This window comes from Anser anser (genome assembly GCF_964211835.1).
Source record: "Anser anser genome assembly, chromosome: 23".
NCBI classification, from domain to species: domain Eukaryota; kingdom Metazoa; phylum Chordata; class Aves; order Anseriformes; family Anatidae; genus Anser; species Anser anser.
In genome coordinates this window covers 415496-433807 of record NC_139744.1, presented here as the reverse complement: position 1 = coordinate 433807, position 18312 = coordinate 415496, and the positions used below count along the sequence as shown (strand labels likewise).

At 44.2% G+C, this 18312-nt stretch overlaps 2 protein-coding genes across 8 annotated transcripts in view; both read right to left on the bottom strand.

The window, feature by feature from the left end:
• HOXB3 (homeobox B3) overlaps positions 1-18312 on the bottom strand; it is a 56476-nt gene that overhangs the window by 28185 nt on the left and 9979 nt on the right. For 6 of the 7 annotated variants that reach the window (XM_083809012.1, XM_083809015.1, XM_083809017.1 and 3 more), the window contains exon 1: positions 12348-13551. The exons of the other annotated variant lie outside the window; for it this stretch is intronic. The gene's annotated coding sequence lies outside the window, so the exon portion shown is untranslated. Of the gene's footprint in view, positions 1-12347; positions 13552-18312 lie in introns of those variants that run through there. 7 annotated transcript variants of the gene reach the window in all.
• HOXB5 (homeobox B5) lies at positions 13701-16581 on the bottom strand. The gene is made up of 2 exons (XM_083809021.1): positions 15764-16581; positions 13701-14857 (listed from the first exon to the last, which is right to left on the bottom strand). Exons 1-2 carry the CDS (start codon positions 16308-16310, stop codon positions 14610-14612), a joined length of 795 nt encoding a protein of 264 aa, XP_083665147.1. The 5' UTR covers positions 16311-16581; the 3' UTR covers positions 13701-14609.

Genomic DNA, 18312 nt, shown 5'->3' with positions numbered 1-18312 from the left:
AAAAAAAAAGAGAGAGAGAGGGCAAAAGTATTTTCAAGTGTTTGGGGGCTGCCGCTCACAATCGCTGCCCCAGCACATGATCCATGGCGGTCCCTCCGGGTGGTGCTTGCATCTCATTCCTTGCTAAGGTGATGCGGGAAGGGACATTGCGCCCCGAGCCTGGCAGAGATGAATAGGGCTTGTTTGGAATCGATAGGAAATTCATCAGCTAATTCGGAGTACCCACTCTCCTAAATCACATTTAGCTCTGGTATAAGATTGACTGTTTCCCACGCACCGATGGAAAAGGAGCCCGTTCTCCAAGCAAGAAATCAAGGACTTGATGAACAATTACAAAAGACAACTAACCTAAGTCCTAATGCATCTTCGCCTTGCCCTTCTTGTAATAAAGACGCGTTAAAGGACAGAGCAAATCAGCAGCCTTTCAAAAGCCGCCCCTAAATCCTCAATTTCGTGTTTAAATCTGAAACACGCAATAAGCTCGTCACAAGCAGCAGGAAGGATAGCAGTAGGTTTTGTTTGTTTGTTTGTTATTCGGCGTCAGTTCTGAGATTACACAAACTAAAGCAGTAGTGGGAATCTCGTAGCTCAAATCGCAGTAATAACGCCCCAGCTCTCCCCCCGCCACCCCCTTCTGCCTTTGCAACTCAGATTTGATCTGGAAGTGATGATAAAGTTTATCATAGGAGCTCTGGAGTTGAGCTAAGGTCAAATCCAAAGTATTTATTTTCAGCCATAAAACCACTTTCTGGTTAAGACCTTGTTTTCACCCTTTTATTTAGTGCTCTGGGGGTGTGGGTAGCTTTTTTTTTTTTTTAATGCCTTCTGGGATTGTGACCTGTAGTGTTTGTGTCAACTACATATTCCCCTAGATACGAATTTGTGACCCAACTTCCTCTACACAAATTCGGATCTACAGGGTACATATAGAAGACAGATGAATCCTCTTTGGTCAGAGATCTTCTACTTCGCCTACTGTCATAATTATCTTCCGGGGAAGGGGGGAGGGAGGAAGGTTAAAGTTTTGTAACTCGAGAGATCAAGAATTAATCTATAGATAAAGATGGTTAAAAGATTCACTCTTCAGAGGAAAGACAATTAATTGAAGCATTAACTCACTATCCGAATAGCTGATACTAGATCAGAAAATCTAGAACTTTTCTGCCTTCTCATCTGTATCTTATGCACTGATTTACCGCTTTGCTAAAAAAATAATATCTTGGACTATGTAAGTATAGACACACAATGAGTCTCGAATACAAATAATCGTACTTTAAAATTTAAATGCCATAGCTCCGTCCCCCTCAGCCCAGATACCCTCGTAATTATTCTCTGATACTCAGTACAAAGATTTCATCCATTTTTCGTTCTTGGAGGTCAAACAAGGTTTTGGGTTGTGTGCGTGTGCGGATAGATTACACACACACACACACACACACAAAAAGGAAAGAAAGAAACGGATGAAAAGAAATACAGAATGTAAAGGCAGATGGGACGACAGTTTTTTTTTTTTTTTAATGGCAGGCAATTCTTTTTACAACCCGAGAAAAAGATCAAAGGCACTTCATTTCCGAAAAAGGATATAAAGCAATAAAATATTCATACTGTCTAGGTAATGAAGCTTCATTCGGAACTAATGAGGGTAGCATCATGTTGAGATTTCGTTTAAAATTACAGTTGCCGAAGAGATTAAAGGTATAGCATGCTCCCCCTTTTTAATATTTTTTTCTTATTTCAAAAGGGAAAGCACATTTTTAGTCAACTATCGCCCGAATTAATTGCAGTTAAATGCGATAGAGATACTATCGGAGAAACGCTGCGTTTCTCACACAAACTACCACTACGAAAAATATCTGAAATATATTTCAAAAATACCCCCATTTTTTCAAAAACCCAATTACGACCAAGAATCAGTGTCCCGTAGTATTTATGGGACACATGATGCCCTAATATTTTTCACGTACTTTAAGGTGAATAATCGGTTTTCTTGATAAAACGTATAATTCCCAGATAAACGAACCCATATTTTAAGAACTAAGTACAAACTTACATGGGACAATCCCAAACCGTTTCACACACACACCCACACACGCAAACAAAACAAGTTTCGTTCAAAAGAAGCAGAGAAAATTGATTTTTGTGCAACACTGAGAGTTTCCAACCTCCTCGAACACACCAGCACATACACTTTGCTGGGGAGCAGGTAGCAACTCTAAAATTTACCTTCCGCTCTAAAACCTGTCTTAAAAGTAAGAAGCCAAATCAAATATGCTTGTAGAACTCGTAGATGGTTGCCATAAAACAATTCTATAGAACAAATCCCATTAGAGTTCCTTTTCTCTTAAATTTTATTCATCATTTCCAATTCCTCTCTGATTTATTTTATTTTATTTCCTTGCAGCCAGTACCGTAGCGATCTCCTAACCGCGGATAGGAGCCTGAATAGAAATAACTAGGCCTTTTCCATATTTTAACCCCCTCCCACACTCTTCCAAAAAAAAAATAATCCGTTTTAATTTTCCTTTCCCATGACAAAATGGGTTTGGCGCTAGCAAACCAGCACCCCTAGCGTCTACCAGAAATCTTCTCCCCACACACCTCCAAGAAATCTCACACTCGCCGCTTGTGATCCAAAACTAAAAAGACACCCCTCGCCCCCCCGCACACCTTTCTCCCTTTCGCCGCGAAACCGCCCCACGTTGCGGAAGTTTCTCACGGCAGATTTCGCCTGGGCTCTTTACCATTTCAAAGCAGACTCAGCCGGGGGGGCTGGTGGTGTTCCCCAGCCCCCCCCCCCCCCCCCGACCTGCTACCCCACAAAGGAGGCGGGGGGAGACCCCCAGCCCTCCCCAAAAGCCTCCCGAAGGCACCTGCCAGCGCAGGGGGTTATTAAACCGCTCCCGCTCCTTACAAATGCACTCCTGCAGCTGAGCGGCTCTTTTGTCGCCTCTCCTTCCTCTACCCCCGAAGAGGGGGCACTAAGCGGGAGTTGCCCCCCGGTGGGTGCGGACCCCGCTCCCAGCCCGGCCGCACCGCCCAGGTGTAACGCCGCCGGCGGTACCTACCTTGGCCAAACGTGGGGTCTTTCCTCTGAGTAATCCCCGAGGGGGTTAGGACGCTCCCTCAAAAGTTGGTAAGGCTTTGCAGGCGGAATCAGACCGAAATCCCCTAAAACCTCGCCCCCCCACCCCAGAACCCCGACCCGGTCCAGCCTGGGCTATTCTGGTCTCTCTCCCCCGTGTTGCCTTTTCAATGAGATTATTTCTCGATAAGAACACTAATATCTCTCTCTCTTCTTCTTCTTTTTTTTTTTTTTTTCGGTCGGGTTTGTTGGTGCCCCCTCCCCCCGCCCCCACTATACACCACCATTGTCCCCGCAGGCGAGCGGAACTGCTCCTGGCAGCGCCAGGAGGCCCTCTGAGCATTTTGGGGTGGGAAACCCGCAAGTTTTGGTATTAATCTCATAGTTTGTCAGTCTTTGTTAAACAGCGAGGCGTGTCCGCAGCGCGGCGGCCGCCGAGAGCCGCACTGACCCGCGCTTCACCCCGCGCCGCTCCGCGCCCCCGCGCAGCGCAGCCCGGCCCGGCCCAGCCCCGCGCCGCTCCGCGCCCGGCTCCGCGCTCCCCTCTCCGCGCTGCCCGCGTCTTCTGGCTCGGGCTGCGTTTAGGTATTTTTCGGCTTCTGTTCCCCCCGCAGAGCCAGTTGCCAGTTGCCCCCCCCCCCCCCGGGGAGCGCAGCCCGCGGCTTCGTGCCTTACGCCGGTCTCTCTCCCGAGGAGCTTCCCTAGCGCCCGACTTTTCGCATCCCGCAGCCGGGGTGCGCGGTGCGCCGAGCAGGGTGAGGGGGAATCAGCCCACACCTGCCTCGCGACGGGAGCACCAACATTTAAGCCGTGCGTGTTTCCCAGTCAGCCTCGTGTATCTTTCTATTACTAACGCCGCTTCGTTGTTACTAATTATGATTGTGATTTCACTAATGGTGTGCAACATTTAAAAGTCGTGAAGAGACGGGGGCTAACGCCGTGTGCGCGGGGAGTGGGGCTCCTCGGCGAGGGGCTGGGGGCAGTTCACCGTTTATCCTCGCATTTACACCGCCAGTTCCAACCCCGCGTTTCTCACCGTGATAAAGAGGTCATTTGAAAAGTAAATCGGGATTTAAAAGCACATTCAGCTGATTGTCTGGCAGGGAAGGAAAAAAAAAAAAAAGAAAAAAAAAAGAAAAAAAAAAAAAGAAAGAAAACTCAATCTGAATTGTGTTTGCAGCGCCTGTCTGGCACTTAGAGACCCTCACCCCCGGGCCAGACCGAGTCTGTCCAGAGCAAAGGAGATAAATTAGAAATATTCTTGAAAACGATACCTTTAATTTCCTCCCTCTCTACTCCCCTCCTTCCCTCGCGCTCTCTCTTTACGTCCCTCCAAACGAACCCACTTCAAAAGAACACGCAGACTCGTATTCCTAAATTGAAAGTTAAACGTTATGATGTAGGAGTGAATATTACAAGGAAAGTTGGGAGGTGATTTTTATTGCCGTGAAATTATACCTGCTTGTTTTAATATTCCGAAAACAAATGGCTTTTACTATCCATTACCTGTTCTATAAACCTGAAGTAGAAATGACTGTTCTAGAGAGATAAGTATAGTAATTACAAGGGCGAAGAGATGGATTACCCAAGTTGCAACTAAACGGTAGCCCTTATATAGTGATATTTTATAAATACCAAGCAAATTCATGGCAATTAATTAAACCCGAGCCTTATCACGCGAAACAAAACGCTTTACGTTCTCTCGAATTTCACCTACTCTATGAATATATCGGCATCGGGAAAGCAAATGAATTTTCCAGAACGCCTTTCCCAGGGCTCTAATATTCTCCCTTTCTCTTCCAAGAAAAATGACCCTTGTTATAAGTATTTAGTCACTGAAAATATTTAAAAGCCAAGGGGGTGTGGGGGGGAAGCAAATTTGCAGGGCTTTTTTTTTTTTTTTTTTTCCAGAAGAGTTTGCCTTGCTTCGACTGTTTGCTTAAGAAGCTATTGAAAAGACCGGTCCCAGTGCAAATAATATTTAGAGTTTGGAAGGTTCGAAGTCTGGCAGTGTAGAAATAACTTTGAAATGCCAAGGGAAATATTTATTATATCAGTTCGTTAAACTGTTGTAATGACCAGAGTGGAGTCACATTTCCAGGAAGAAATATAAAACATTTCATTCAAATTCCGACAGAAAGTGTGCTGCAAAACAAAATTAGCTCCTTTAACTGGACCAAGTGACGAAATTGAAAGAGACTTTAATACATTCGTTGAACATTTTAAGTCATCAGTCCACTGATTTCGCCTATATATAATTACTATAGATTTCATGCGATTAAGGTAGAAATCCAAACAGTAAAGTATTTTTTTTCTTTATGTTATTTCTTTTTTTTCTTTTTCTTTTTTCTTTTTTTTTCATGAGCATTGCACTCATACCGACTACATATTAAAAAATGTGTGGCTCTTGGTCTTGGAAGCCCGGGGGAGGAGGTAGACAGGCACCTTTCCAAGTATTTTGGAAATGCTTCCAAGGAAAAATGTTAGAACACATTTTCACCAAACGTGTCAGACTTTTTTTTTCTGTATAATTTAAGGCCTCTCCAAACAAAATTGACTCTGGAATGAAAATTATTTTTTAACTGCTCGCGTTAATATCCTATAGGGACCTCCACGTAATTGGATTTAATAAATGCATTTCCCCTTATATTCTGTTAATTTGACTCCAAATAGCGTTTCAGGGGTTATCTTAGAAAAATACTAGGAAGACGCTTGACGTTTCCTCACGGGAGACCCAAATCAATCTACCTTATTTTCTATCAACATCCCACCCCAAACCCTGCAGACCTCTTTCCTGCCTCTCCAGCTTGCAGCTGAAGGTCTCTCCTACCTCGCTATCATATTCTCCCATCTCTGCCCATAAGCAGAGACTCTTCCTCCCACCTCGCCCCCCTCCCCGCTTTCTTTCTTTCTTTATTTTCTTTTTTTTTCTTTTTCTTTTTTTTTTTTCACACTGACATCAGTCTATCTGGGTTATACACAAGACTGAGTCACGCACAGTGTAAACTTTTGACCCTCAACTTTTTGACCCCTCGAGCTATAATGCTGTACAAGACCCCCAAGACCAGAGTTAACTTATACGTCTCTACAAACTAATGGCCCACCGATTTCCCTGTTTTATTTATTTTGTTTCGTGAATTCTCTTTCCGGGGGGAACAAATATTAAATAATTTCAGAGTTCTGCAAACATTAGATCTTTATCTCCAGATCACCCAGTGCTGCCTCAAACAGCTGGAATTCTCCTTCCTCCCCCCCCCCCCCCTTTTTTTTAGAAGAGCAGGAGAAAAAAATATCCCCTTAGCCACAACTGGATTCACCTCACTTTGAATTGTTTTTCTCGCATTTGGCATTTCAGCTAGGTGAGTTGTTACTGCAGTAAATAGCCTGGATGGTTTTGTTTTGTTTCGTTTTGGTTTGGTTTGGGGGGAAAGAAGGGGGATGCTGCCGTGATTATTTTTGGAGCACCGGAGCTCTCGGGGACGAGCAGCGCCGTGGCCGCCCGCAGGGAGCCAGAGGCTGGCGGGAGGCGGCGGCGCTGCCGCTCCCGGCCTGGCCCGGCCCGGCCCGGCCCGGCCCGGCCCGGTGGCGCCGAGCAAGCCCCGATCCGGCCTCGGCCCTCCTGGCAGTGAACTTGGTCTGAAGCGAGCTCTGCTGGCTGCTTGAGGACGTTACAGGCGAGGCGCTTGCTCCAAATCCGCCGTCCCGGGTTGGCCTTTCGCCCCGCTCTGCTCGGTGCCTGGGCTCCCACCCGCGCCGGTTGTGCAGAACATCCCTGCCTAAACAGACCCGTGATTTGCCACCGAGCAAACCTCCTCTTCACAAATCCTAACGCGGTAATTTGTTTTGACTTGAAGGGTATATATGTATGTGTATATATATATATACGTACACATACGTACACATGTTAAAAAGAGATAAATCAAAGGGAAAAAAAGCCTCATACAAGTCTTATTCTTTCAACGCTCGCTGTCAAAATAGTTTCTTTTTAAAGCTATTTAGGGTAACAGAACACGGGAAAACTACGCTGGGTGGACACCTCTCAAGTTAAGTTATCAGCCTCTTTCCAAATATCATTTATTTAAGTTCAGGACAGAAAATGTGGGGGGAAATCAGCTCAGATACCGAAATAGCCACGGCCTGAAAGAAAATTTCATTCTTAAATCCATTCTAGGAATGGAAAGAGACTCCCAAAGGAGGAGCCAAACCCCATAGAAGTCCTCTTCGTGTTCCCTAATTGCAGAAAGACCTTTATCAAGAGGGGGAAATAAAGGACAATTTCTCAGACTGAAATTTAGCAGCGGGGGAGAGAAAGGGGTTTGGGAAGTGGACCTGGAGGGAAAGAACTGTCTTTCCCTTCCTGGGGAGGTAATGGCATGTGTGTAGAATGGAGTAGTTTCAATGACTTTAAATAGAATGAAATACAAGAATTACAGCCCGAACAGTGCAATTTCTAGACCCTGCCGCCAGCACATCCCCACTAAGGCAAATAAGGAACCACAGCCTTCCAACCTTCATCTCTGTGGCAAAAGGGGGGGGGAAGCTGGGGGTGGGACTGGGAGGGGGGGAGAGGGAATAGTAAAGGAGATCCCTTTAGCTTCTCAAAAACATAATCACCACGTTATAGTTCTGTGTCTGTATTGGAGAAATATGAACCACATCCATTCCTTCTTCAGCTCTCCTCCTCTTGCTGTGAGTCACCGCCACACACGGGCAGTGGGACTTGGCAAATTGAGAGAGTGAGGGAGGGGGAGAGGGTGAGGCAGAAGAAAGAAATAGAGAGAGAAAGAGAGAAAGAGAGAGAGAGAAAGAGAGAGAGAGAGAGAGAAGGAAAGAAAGGAAGAAAAGAAAGAAAGAAAGAAAGAAAGAAAGAAAGAAAGAAAGAAAGAAAGAAAGAAAGAAAGAAAGAAAGAAAGAAAGAAAGAGAAAGAAAGAAAGAAAGAAAGAAAGAAAGAAAGAAAGAAAGAAAGAAAGAAAGAAAGAAAGAAAGAAAGAAAAAGAAAGAAGAGAGAGAAAAAGCCGTGGAGCTCATGTTTTCCTTAAAAAGGTGACCCAGCAGACCCCGGGGTCTGTGCGAGCAAGAAGTGTTGTGTTGTGATCCGATGTTCACCCTCTCCTCCGAGAGAGGAGCTGGGGCTGTACAAGTCTGCTGACCTCGGAATGATCCCTCTTGCCTATGAATTATTGATGAGATATGAGCTCTGATTTCTCCTTTCAGTATGCAAACCCCATTATACTGTTAAAATGGCGATTTAATCGTTTAGAATAGCTTCGCTTTTTTCCAACTCATTTGTGCCCCTTCCTTTTCATTTAATTCTCTTAATTAAATCCTTTAACAGATTTTAATCACTTTTTGTTGAATAAAATAAGACATCATACACATCTGTAACTAGGTTACCTTGGCAAAGTTTGTTTTTGGTGGGGTTTCTTTGTTTTGGTTTTGCTTTTAATTTGACCTGCATGGTTTCTTGTTTGAATTTTTAAAACCTGGGTGTAAGTAAATTTTATTTTGTGTCCTGCCATACACAGAGAACAAAGAAGGCCTGAAAGTAACAAATATTTTAAGTTATAAAACAAAAAGTAATAAAAACAAATAAACCATGACATTCAAGATGGCCTGACAATGGCATTGTAATATTGAGCTGGCTTTTACATCAAAGTGCTCGCCAAGCCTCCCTGTGCCACTCACAAACACACAAACACATTTTCCCCCATTTATTGCAGAACAAACCTGGGAATAAAATGGGTGTTTTACAGGTGAAATTTCATCTTTTTCGTTCCTGAGCACAGCTGCCCCTCAGCAACAGCCTGGGCATTAGGGTCCCTCACTTGCCCTGGCACAAGGCCCTGGGGGACAGAGCACAGCCTGTGCATGCCCCAAAAGTAAACGACTTTGTAATTAATACAGATGTTCAGCTTGGCTCTTTCAGGCTGCAGAGCCCGTGGTGGCTCTTGGGTGAGAAATTACTGCTTTGGGGTTTGGCTTCCCCCCACCCCTCAAAGAATTAGAGAAGCTTAGACACTGTTTACTAAATGAAATAGGAAACCTCCAGGGAAGAAGAAAGGCTAAAGAGACATGTCAGAGAAAAAAAGAAAAAAAAAAAAAAGAGGCAAATGTGAACATGGTTGTATCCATTTTTAATAAGCCAGACTCCCAAGCTGCTGTGGCACAGGTGAGCTGATGAGGAGGCTCCTCAAGGCTTTGGGAGACTTTGCACATTTGATGCCAACAGACCCAATCTACCCAGGCCACCATCGGACTCAGTTTTGGAATGGTGGTAAATTAGAGGTTTTCCCAATAAACACACAGAGTAATCATAGGAAGATCTGCACGACTGCAGGTTTTAAAAAAGAAAGTCTATTTTCTTTCCTAAGCAGTAGCGATTTCCAAGATATCCTCCATAGTTATATACCCTGTATTAAGGCATTTTGTATTTATTCTTTCTTCTACAGCTACAGAAGAAGTAATTGTCCAAAGTCTGATGTATGCCATTAATGTGAGAGAAACGATACAAAGGAAAATCTCCGCCTACCTGCACGGTCAGAGCTCCTTTTTCCTGTTTATCTTCCTTATACTTCCTTTTCACCAGCAACAGGGAGATTTTTTTTTTCTTTCTTTAAAAGATGGGGGGAAGCCTGTGCTAAGTCTGTGATTCCTTCCAGGCTGTAAAATGGTAGCCAGTTATACTTCCCCATGCGTCACAAGAAGCTGGAGTTTAACAGACATAGACACACACAAACACCCCATCTTGTTAAAAAAAAAAAAAAAAGTATGCTACATGATGCAGGTAGAAAGCAGAGCTCATGAACAGAGAGAACAACATTTCATGTGAGTAATGGGAAGGAGAGGGAGGATGATATTGCTATGCCAGCAATAAAATCCAAGTCTTTTGCTGCAACGTAGGCCTGGTGCCATCCCTGTGTTCAGGCAGCTAAAATGAAGGGAGTGGCATAGGATTGCTGCTGGCATTACACGTTGTGACCCATACAGGCATATCCTCCTTGCTGCAATGTCCTGTAGCTAAACTGCATTTCAAATTCCCTTTGGTCTGGCTATCTTGGTCTGTTTTTTCCCTTGAAATAACATGTTTTATGCACCAGGTGATTAGAAATGGTGATACTTGAGAGAAAAACATTGTTCCTAGTGTCATCTGGACTGGATTTGGAAGGAAAGTTTGCTTGCGACTATATAAGAGACAAATCCTTTGAGTGGAGAGGTGGGCATTGGACTTTAATGCATATGATGCATAAGGGAGATGTGGATGGATGGACAGTTATATGGATACATGGATGGATGAATTTTGGAAACACAGTGTTTGTGAGTACGTGTGCATTGAATGTATGGTTACATTTTCAGATATATATTAAGGGGAGGAGGTATGTCACTTTTCCTGCCAAAATCACTAGTTTTCATATGAATTAGTCAAAATTATTTCTAGTTACCAGTACAGATCAGAAGGTTTAAGAACTACCAGGCCCACCACTTGGTCTAATCCCCAAACAATAACACACTTACCACAGTGAACCTTTTCTTCCAAGTGTTTCTAATGCCATGTAGACAAAATGTCTGTAGCCTGTCATGTCTGTGTGGCTAAATTCACATTTAAAGACCATTCACTGGAAAATCACTAGGATCTCATAAAATATCTTTATTATCAACTGAAAAAGAGGCATCCAGCTTGCACAGACGTTAAGGAGAGGCAGTTCAGAATAAACCCCAGACTGCTGAATAGGAAAGGTTTTCTGCATCCTGCTTCCCTTCTTTGAATTTCCAGCTTTTGCATTTAAGTTTACACGTTTTCAAGCAGACTCACTCAGGATTGTGCTGGCCACCCTCTAACTGGCCAGGAAAAAGCCAGAAGTTCAAATGATGATAGCGAAGATACAGGAGACACATGGAGCAGGACAGGGAAAACAGCCCGAGGAAGGAAAAGCAATCTACAAAGTGTGCGAAAGGGGGACATTCTGCTTTGTGTAAAAGAGACGGACATGTGTCCACCAAATGTTGTCTTACCGTAAAAATCCCCGCTAAAGAGGAAAAAAAAAAAAAAGCCTGTGAATGCTCCAAATTCTAGAGTCTCCCTCCCCAACCCCCCCCCACCTCTGTACCCCTGCTTTGAACTTTTTTTTTTTTTTTAAAGTAACGAGGAGGGGGATAGATGTGAGTTGGTTCAGGTGTTGTCCCTCACCTCTTCTGCAGATGTGGTGTTTTGGGTTTCAAAAAGAAACCCCTCCAGGTTTTTGCTCTATTTTGCTCCCTCTGCACGGCTGCGGAGCTCTGGCCTTTGGCCGGAGCCGCGGGCTAGCACGAGGGCCACCTGAGCGCCCCTACCTATGTAGCAGGGGGAACCAGAGCCCATCACAGCCCTTTGCCTTTTTTACCTAAGCTCCGAGCGATGGCTGGCTCTGCTCTTCTGTCCTTCCCCGCTAACTTGTTTGTTTTTCCAAAGAAAAAGGCTGCTGCCTGCCTTTTCCATAACGATGTCACTTTCAGAGAGAGAAGCAAGCCTGTGACATACAGAGAGGGTCCGTACGCAAAATGCAGCCTCTCTGATTATTTTTTTGTAGCACTTCGAGACAGACTGGAGACATAACATCGGTCATTCAGTGTCTCCATATGGTAGAAACGAACTACGGAAATGTGTGTTCATATTATTGGAAAAAAAAAAAAAAAACGAAACCCAAGAAAAAAAAAAGAAAGAAGAAAAAGAAAAGCTCAGGTGGAAGGGGGAATAAATCGGTCTCGACACAGGCCGAAAGCAAAAAGAACTGCCCAAATTTCGTTGGCAAGCAGATTAAAAGAATTAAAATCAAAATGTGCTAACAACCTGAAGAGCACAGACATAATACAGCTAATTGAAATGCAAAAGCATAGACCAGATTTGTGTCTACTTGCGAGCATTATAAAACACACCAAATCACCTCCAATAAACAAGCAAGATCCTCTTTTACTTGGCGAAGGACAAAAACAAACTTTGTCTGAAGTACACGTCCCCCGGCAAAGATACGATGGAGTTCGCCTTGCAATTATAATGAATCTTTACATATTTTCTATTTCTCCCGGTTCCACAAAATTTACTGGCGGGCCTCGAAGCTGTGATGGAAATCTAATGCAATTTCAGCTCTCAGGAGGATAAGAATTAGGACCTTCTAAAAGTGAGAAATAAAACTAGGAAAGAGAGGCAGACCCTCTTTCCTCCCCACTCAGCGTTTTTCCATATAACCCCTTTAAAATAGTTTGAGCAGATAATATTTCAGAAGAACTTACTTTCAGGACTCCAGTCTATTGGCTCTCTGGACTGAAAACTGGACCCGCAAAACATGTTCCCTGCAATTGCAGCGTTTATCTCATCTGGAAAAGTGCTCACCCATAGCTGCCCCTTACAAGCCAAACCAAGCAGTTAAAGTGTCACTTAACATTCTAGAGAATGTGAAATATATTGTACATTGTCAACTCCCCAAAACCATAAAACTAACTTTATGGACCTCACGTGACTTTTGAGAGCCAGTGAGGGGTATCTGTCTGAGGTCTGGGCGATTTTTACGATCTAACTTCTAGATAAAACCCTATCCATTTGACATCTAAATGTCATACCCACTTTTGGTATAGTTTGCTATTGGTAAAAAAAAAAAAAAATATCAAGGGAAGGCGAGCAAATGGTTTGGGATCTGACAGTCCACTTCACATTCCTCTCAAAATCACTTAAGAAGTACCTAAACAGTGGGAGATTAAGTTTGGTAAGTTTTAAGATCCAACTTTACTTGCTACGAACAAAAAGCCTAAGCTATATTGTAGAGATGTCAGTGGCGTTTTGCCAAATAGAGCGACTTTAAACTGGAGTATCTCGCGCCTTGTTAGATTCCCTAGGTAGCAAAATTGCAACATTTGCCATCTTTGATGATGTTAAATTATATGCAGCGAAAATGACTCGTTTTAGTGTCAGTAGTTACAGAGTTGTAATCTGTTATTTACGTGTTGAACCAGAGACTAGGATGTAAAATCAGTAAGCACAATAAACCGAGGACGAGAGGTAGAGGAAAGATTACAGTTCAGCAAAGAAATATTCTCTCTCTATATATACATACTATATATATAATAAATATATCTATACAAACACACAGATATATAATTCCATAGAACACAGGTTTATGTGTACGCATATACTGATGTAAATACCACTTGCTTTTAGAATGTTTGTGTGTGTGTATACCTATATCTATGTCTGACAAATCCTGAAATGCACGTAAATGTACTTGGGAAGAATTTATGCCTTGTTACTGTAACTTGAAGTATTTTAAACTACTTTGTCTGATATGGTGCTGTAGCGGGGGTGGGGTGGGGGTGTCTGTGTTGTTTTTAGGGAAGCAGCGTCTGAGAAATGTGACAAGTTGTGTTTTCCGCGGAAGGTTTCCCGTGCGATGCCATGGCGTTGTGTGAGCGAACATTTCGTGCTGCCGGGCTGCGAGCTCCCCGAGAGCTGCCCAGGAGAGGCGAGGGCTGCAGCCCTGCTGGGGTCTCCAGGCAGGCTGAGCTCCATGCCAGGCATGTCCCTGCTTTAGCACGTACTGCGGACTCCTTGCGCAAGCCTCAGAGGTTGGGTATAAAGTGCAACTGGGAGCCTTTGTGAGTAGGAGAAACGTTTATTTGACTTCAAGTAAAGCTACAAACAAATACAAAAAGCTTATTGGCAAAGTACTAACAGGCAGCTAGACATGACGGATGCCATTTTTACACATAACATTGCATTCACTCTGCCCACTACAAACTGTCTATTAGTCACATCAGAAATATTTCTAGTATTTACAAACATTTGAGCACTTTATCGTTGGTCCAATCTTATACATTTATATATTTTTTTTAATAATGAAGTTTACCCACGTCTAAGAGTACATCTCAGAATTAGCCTGGGACTAGAAATCCTGGCCTGAAGTTTGAACTAAAACACAGACTGGACAATTTTATGACAGAAAGTTACAAGAGTTTTTTTTTTTTGTTCCTTCCCCCCTCTTTTTTTTTTTTCTTTTTTTTTCTTTTTTTTTTCCTTTTTTTTTGTTTGTTTTATTTTTCTTTCTGCGACTGTAGTGCAGGAACCCCCGATTTTAGCTTAGGCAGAGAAGAACTCACCCAAAAAGCAGTAAACTCAGGAAGGGGAAAAAGCAACAAATAAACAATTGTATCTGTTATCAATTTATAAATAAGTTATAACATTTAAAGGGCTCACGTAAACATGCTAGCTTTCCAGAAAGCATCAAGAGAGCACGGACACATACATTTATAAGAACAACAAGAGCATGAGGAGCATCTGGAAATAAAATTTAATTAAAAATAATAATAATTAAAAAAACACGACATGAACTCAGTCCTGGGATAACGGTACCACACGCGTTGTTTTAGAATAGCAACAACATGCTGAAAAGAAGGTGCCTCACTGTACAGTACTCCAAAACTAAGATCTGCTGAGCTTTATTTATTTATTTACTTATTTATTTAATCTTTCCTCTTCTTTCCTCGACATTCTTCCTCTATAATTTATGGCTGAAAGGCGCTGCCCGCAGAGGCTAAGCTCATGCTTTTCAGTTTATTATCCTTCTTCCATTTCATCCTCCTGTTCTGGAACCAGATTTTGATCTGCCTCTCGGAGAGGCAGAGAGCGTGAGCGATCTCTATTCTCCTCCTGCGGGTGAGATATCTATTGAAGTGGAATTCCTTTTCCAACTCCAGGGTCTGGTAGCGAGTGTACGCTGTCCTTGCCCTCTTACCGTCTGGTCCAGTCATGTCTGAATAACACGGACAACAACGGGTTTTTGATTTCTGTTTCAAGTCTTTCTGATAGGATTTTTACTATTAAGGTTATTTTTTAGTACCGAGGCAAAATATTCACCGTCTTCGAGCAATTAGGAACGCTGCTCTTTCCCAAAATAAGAGCCTCTCCCCCCCTCCCCCCCGGTCTCCCTCTCTTTCCCGCACACCCCCAGACACGTGTAAAAACCCCCACCTTTGGTCCCTTCAGAACTGACACCCGCAACTCAATATTCATAATTTAAATGAAGAACCGAGATTTTGAAATCGCCTTTTTTCGCCCTGCCTGGATGTTTTTGTGCCTGCTTGCTGGGTCATCTGGTTTAATACTGCTTTCTTTTCTCCGGGAGAAAAAAGATAAAGGGTGGGGGGGGGGGTGGTGGTGATGGTCCTCGCTGTTCCCCGTGCTCTGTATTTCACCGCAATTTTGGTTTCGTCAAGAGCAGATTGTCAAGAATACACCCAGCAAAATCAGAGAAGGAAAGGACTGAGAGACCCATCTGTGCATATAATGCCATTTTAATGGTCAATTCTTTCCTTTCTTCTGCCCCCCAAGGAACACCCCCTTCCCTCAATTTTTGTTTTACCTTCTCCCACCACATACATATAGCTACTAGCTTGAAACAAGCGCACATTTCGCGGCAAGAATAACGAAACTAAAATAAAATCTCCCCCCTCCAGGCGCCAGAGGCAGCTTTAAAGCCGTGATTAGAGCAAGAAATGCAAAAAGCAATAAATAGCTGTGTTTCTGATCAAAGCGTCTCCACCGAATAAAGGGAAGGAGAGAAAATAGGGAGTGGGGGGGAAAGGAAAGGGGGGGAAAAAGCGGGGTGTGAGAAAATAAACAACGACAACGACAACGACCGAAAAAGAAGTAGCTGTACCATGGCTAATGTGAAGTTTCCTCATCCAAGGGAATATCTGAGGTGCCTGCCCTTCTGTTGCTGCGGTGGAGGTTGCGATGGGCTCTGCCTGCGCTCGGGGGATGCTGCTGCTTATTGGAGTGCCCTCGTCGGCTCCCGAGGACGCGCTGGTCTCGTCTAGTTCTGTGAAATTTGTGTTGGTGCTGGCAGAAGTAGCTTGGTCGGAGGGGGACGGGGCGGGCTTGCCTCCATGGCTCTCGCTGTTGGAGCAGGGAAGGGAGTCGGGAGAAGATAAGGAGCAGCTAGACGCCTGTCTAAACCTGCTCTCCTGAGCTGGAGAAGGGAAACCGCGGGAGCTCTCCCCCACAGCCCCAAAGTGACTAGAAGAGGCTGAGCGGTTGATGCTAAGGTCCATCCCATTGTAGTTGTAGCCATAAGAGCTGGAATGCATGGTGCTTGAATCTCTGTAAGAACCGTTCATGGAACTGCTGGTCCCATAATTTAGTAACTGATAGTCGGGGCCATTTGGGTAGCGCCCTGAGAACGAGTTTACAAAGTAAGAGCTCATTTGGGTTATTTTGGAGGGCTTGATTTGTGGCTCGTGGTCGTTATAACCCTGTGCTTGACGATTTATGATGTATTAATGAATTATAGCAATGCACTGTACTTCGTTTTTGCTATGTATGCGGCCAAATATGGGGGGAGGGTGGGGGTGCGTTTGGGAATCACGTGCTTTTGTTGACCAGTCGTAAATTCTCACTGATGACCTCAAGAGGTAATTCATGCTCTATGGTTACAAATAATGACGATCGCGGAGTCGTTAGGCCCAAGTCGGTGCGCGGCGCCCCGAGTCCCCGGGCGCGCCGGCGCCGCGCTCGCCCCACCTTGGCGGAGCGCGCCACCTGCCGGCCGCGTGGGGGCGGCGCAGGCGGGGCCCCGGCCCGGCCCCGGCCCCGGCCCGGCCCCGGCCCCGGCCCTCGCTCGGGGTCCCCCGGCCCCGCTTTTTGCCTCTTCAAAAATCTGCGCAGCAGCAGGGGAGATCCTGCCGCGGCGAGCACGCCCGCGCTCTCCATGTGGCTCTTCTCGCCCCGCTCGTTCTCTTTATTAAACCGTTATTTCTTCCTTTGTAACAGCACTGCGGAAGTTTTAGAGGCAGCGAGGGGTGAGGCGTTAAATCGCTTTTAGGCCAGGCAGTCTTCTCCTTTGATATTTGAAGGGGGGCAATGCGAAGCTGCTACGGGGGAGCGCGGCCGTGCGTGTTTGTTTCCGAAGGCTTCGCCACTGCTCCGGGAGAAGTCGAGCTTCCTGGCACGCTGAGCGTGCTACAAGCGATGCAGTCGCACCGTAACTGGGGAGCGAAAAAAACGGGGAAAATGAGGAAAAAGGGCAGAGGAAGGAAGGTCCAGCCGGTGGAAATGGTTGACAACGTTGTATTTAGGACAATCTTGTTCCCGAGCGTTTCACGTCCTCTTTAACCACAGCATTGTGTTACGGTGCTGTTCCTTTCCATTTGCTAACCTGCAAGGAATATTGGGGAGCAAAAGCACTCTGAAATTGGTAAAAACGTTGTGAAAGGTCTGTGCGTTGTTAAGCATTACTTTTTCTTCTCGTTTTCTCTCTCCATTTTTTTTTCCAAGGCAGTTCAGGAATTTCATATGCTTGTCTGCAACTCATTGGAAATTATGCGCCATATTGAAAGTGACATATAATTATAATAATTACGGGCAATGAAAAGCGTGGCAATAATAGTAAATGTCCTACAGCTGTGAAGCTTCTGCATGAATTGATTTTAAAAGTGACTGACATTAAACCAGCTCGTGGCATGGGGGAATGCGTTCATACATAGGTATTTTTGTGGGCAGTGGGGATAGGGAGTAGAAGTAAGGAGGTACTGTTTCATAGCTTTCCTGCCCCGTGAAGCTTCAAAAAATCGTATCCACATTAGGCTGGTCTGGTTGCTTGCTTCCAGTCTTAAATCCCCAGCAGAAAAAGCACTTCCTTTTGTTTAATTACAAAACCCAATAAGAGTTTGCTATTTGCATGTACAAGGTTCCCTTTTGGCACAGAGCATTACCCACCCCACCCTGAGCAAAGTTAGAATATCAGAATCCACTAGTAGACTTAGTTTAGATTTTTTTTCTTTTCTTTTCCTCTTATTTTTTTTCCCATAAGTGAATGCTGTATTCCTGTAGCTGAGAAGTTATACGTTTCATAGGAAAAAAATCCCTTGAAATCTGGAGTATTTTGCAATACACTTCACTTTGATTCGGGGATGTGAAGTAAGGGACCAGATGTTTGAAAGATGCTAGGCAAATGTTAGGTATCTTTGGTAGATAAATGAGAGCATATTTTTGCCTGTTTCCTTGATTTATTATGTATATGGAGAGCATTTCGTCATAACTCTTTGTACTATAACAATAAAAAAGAGCTATACTAAAGCAGAATGTCAACGAGGAAATAATATTGGTGAAAGGTCTTCCATTTAAGATTAGACAAAAAGAGGGAAAACCAGATTTATCTCTCCAGTGTAACTTCCGTATGCTTGGAGTTGCTTGTCCTTGCAGATTAGA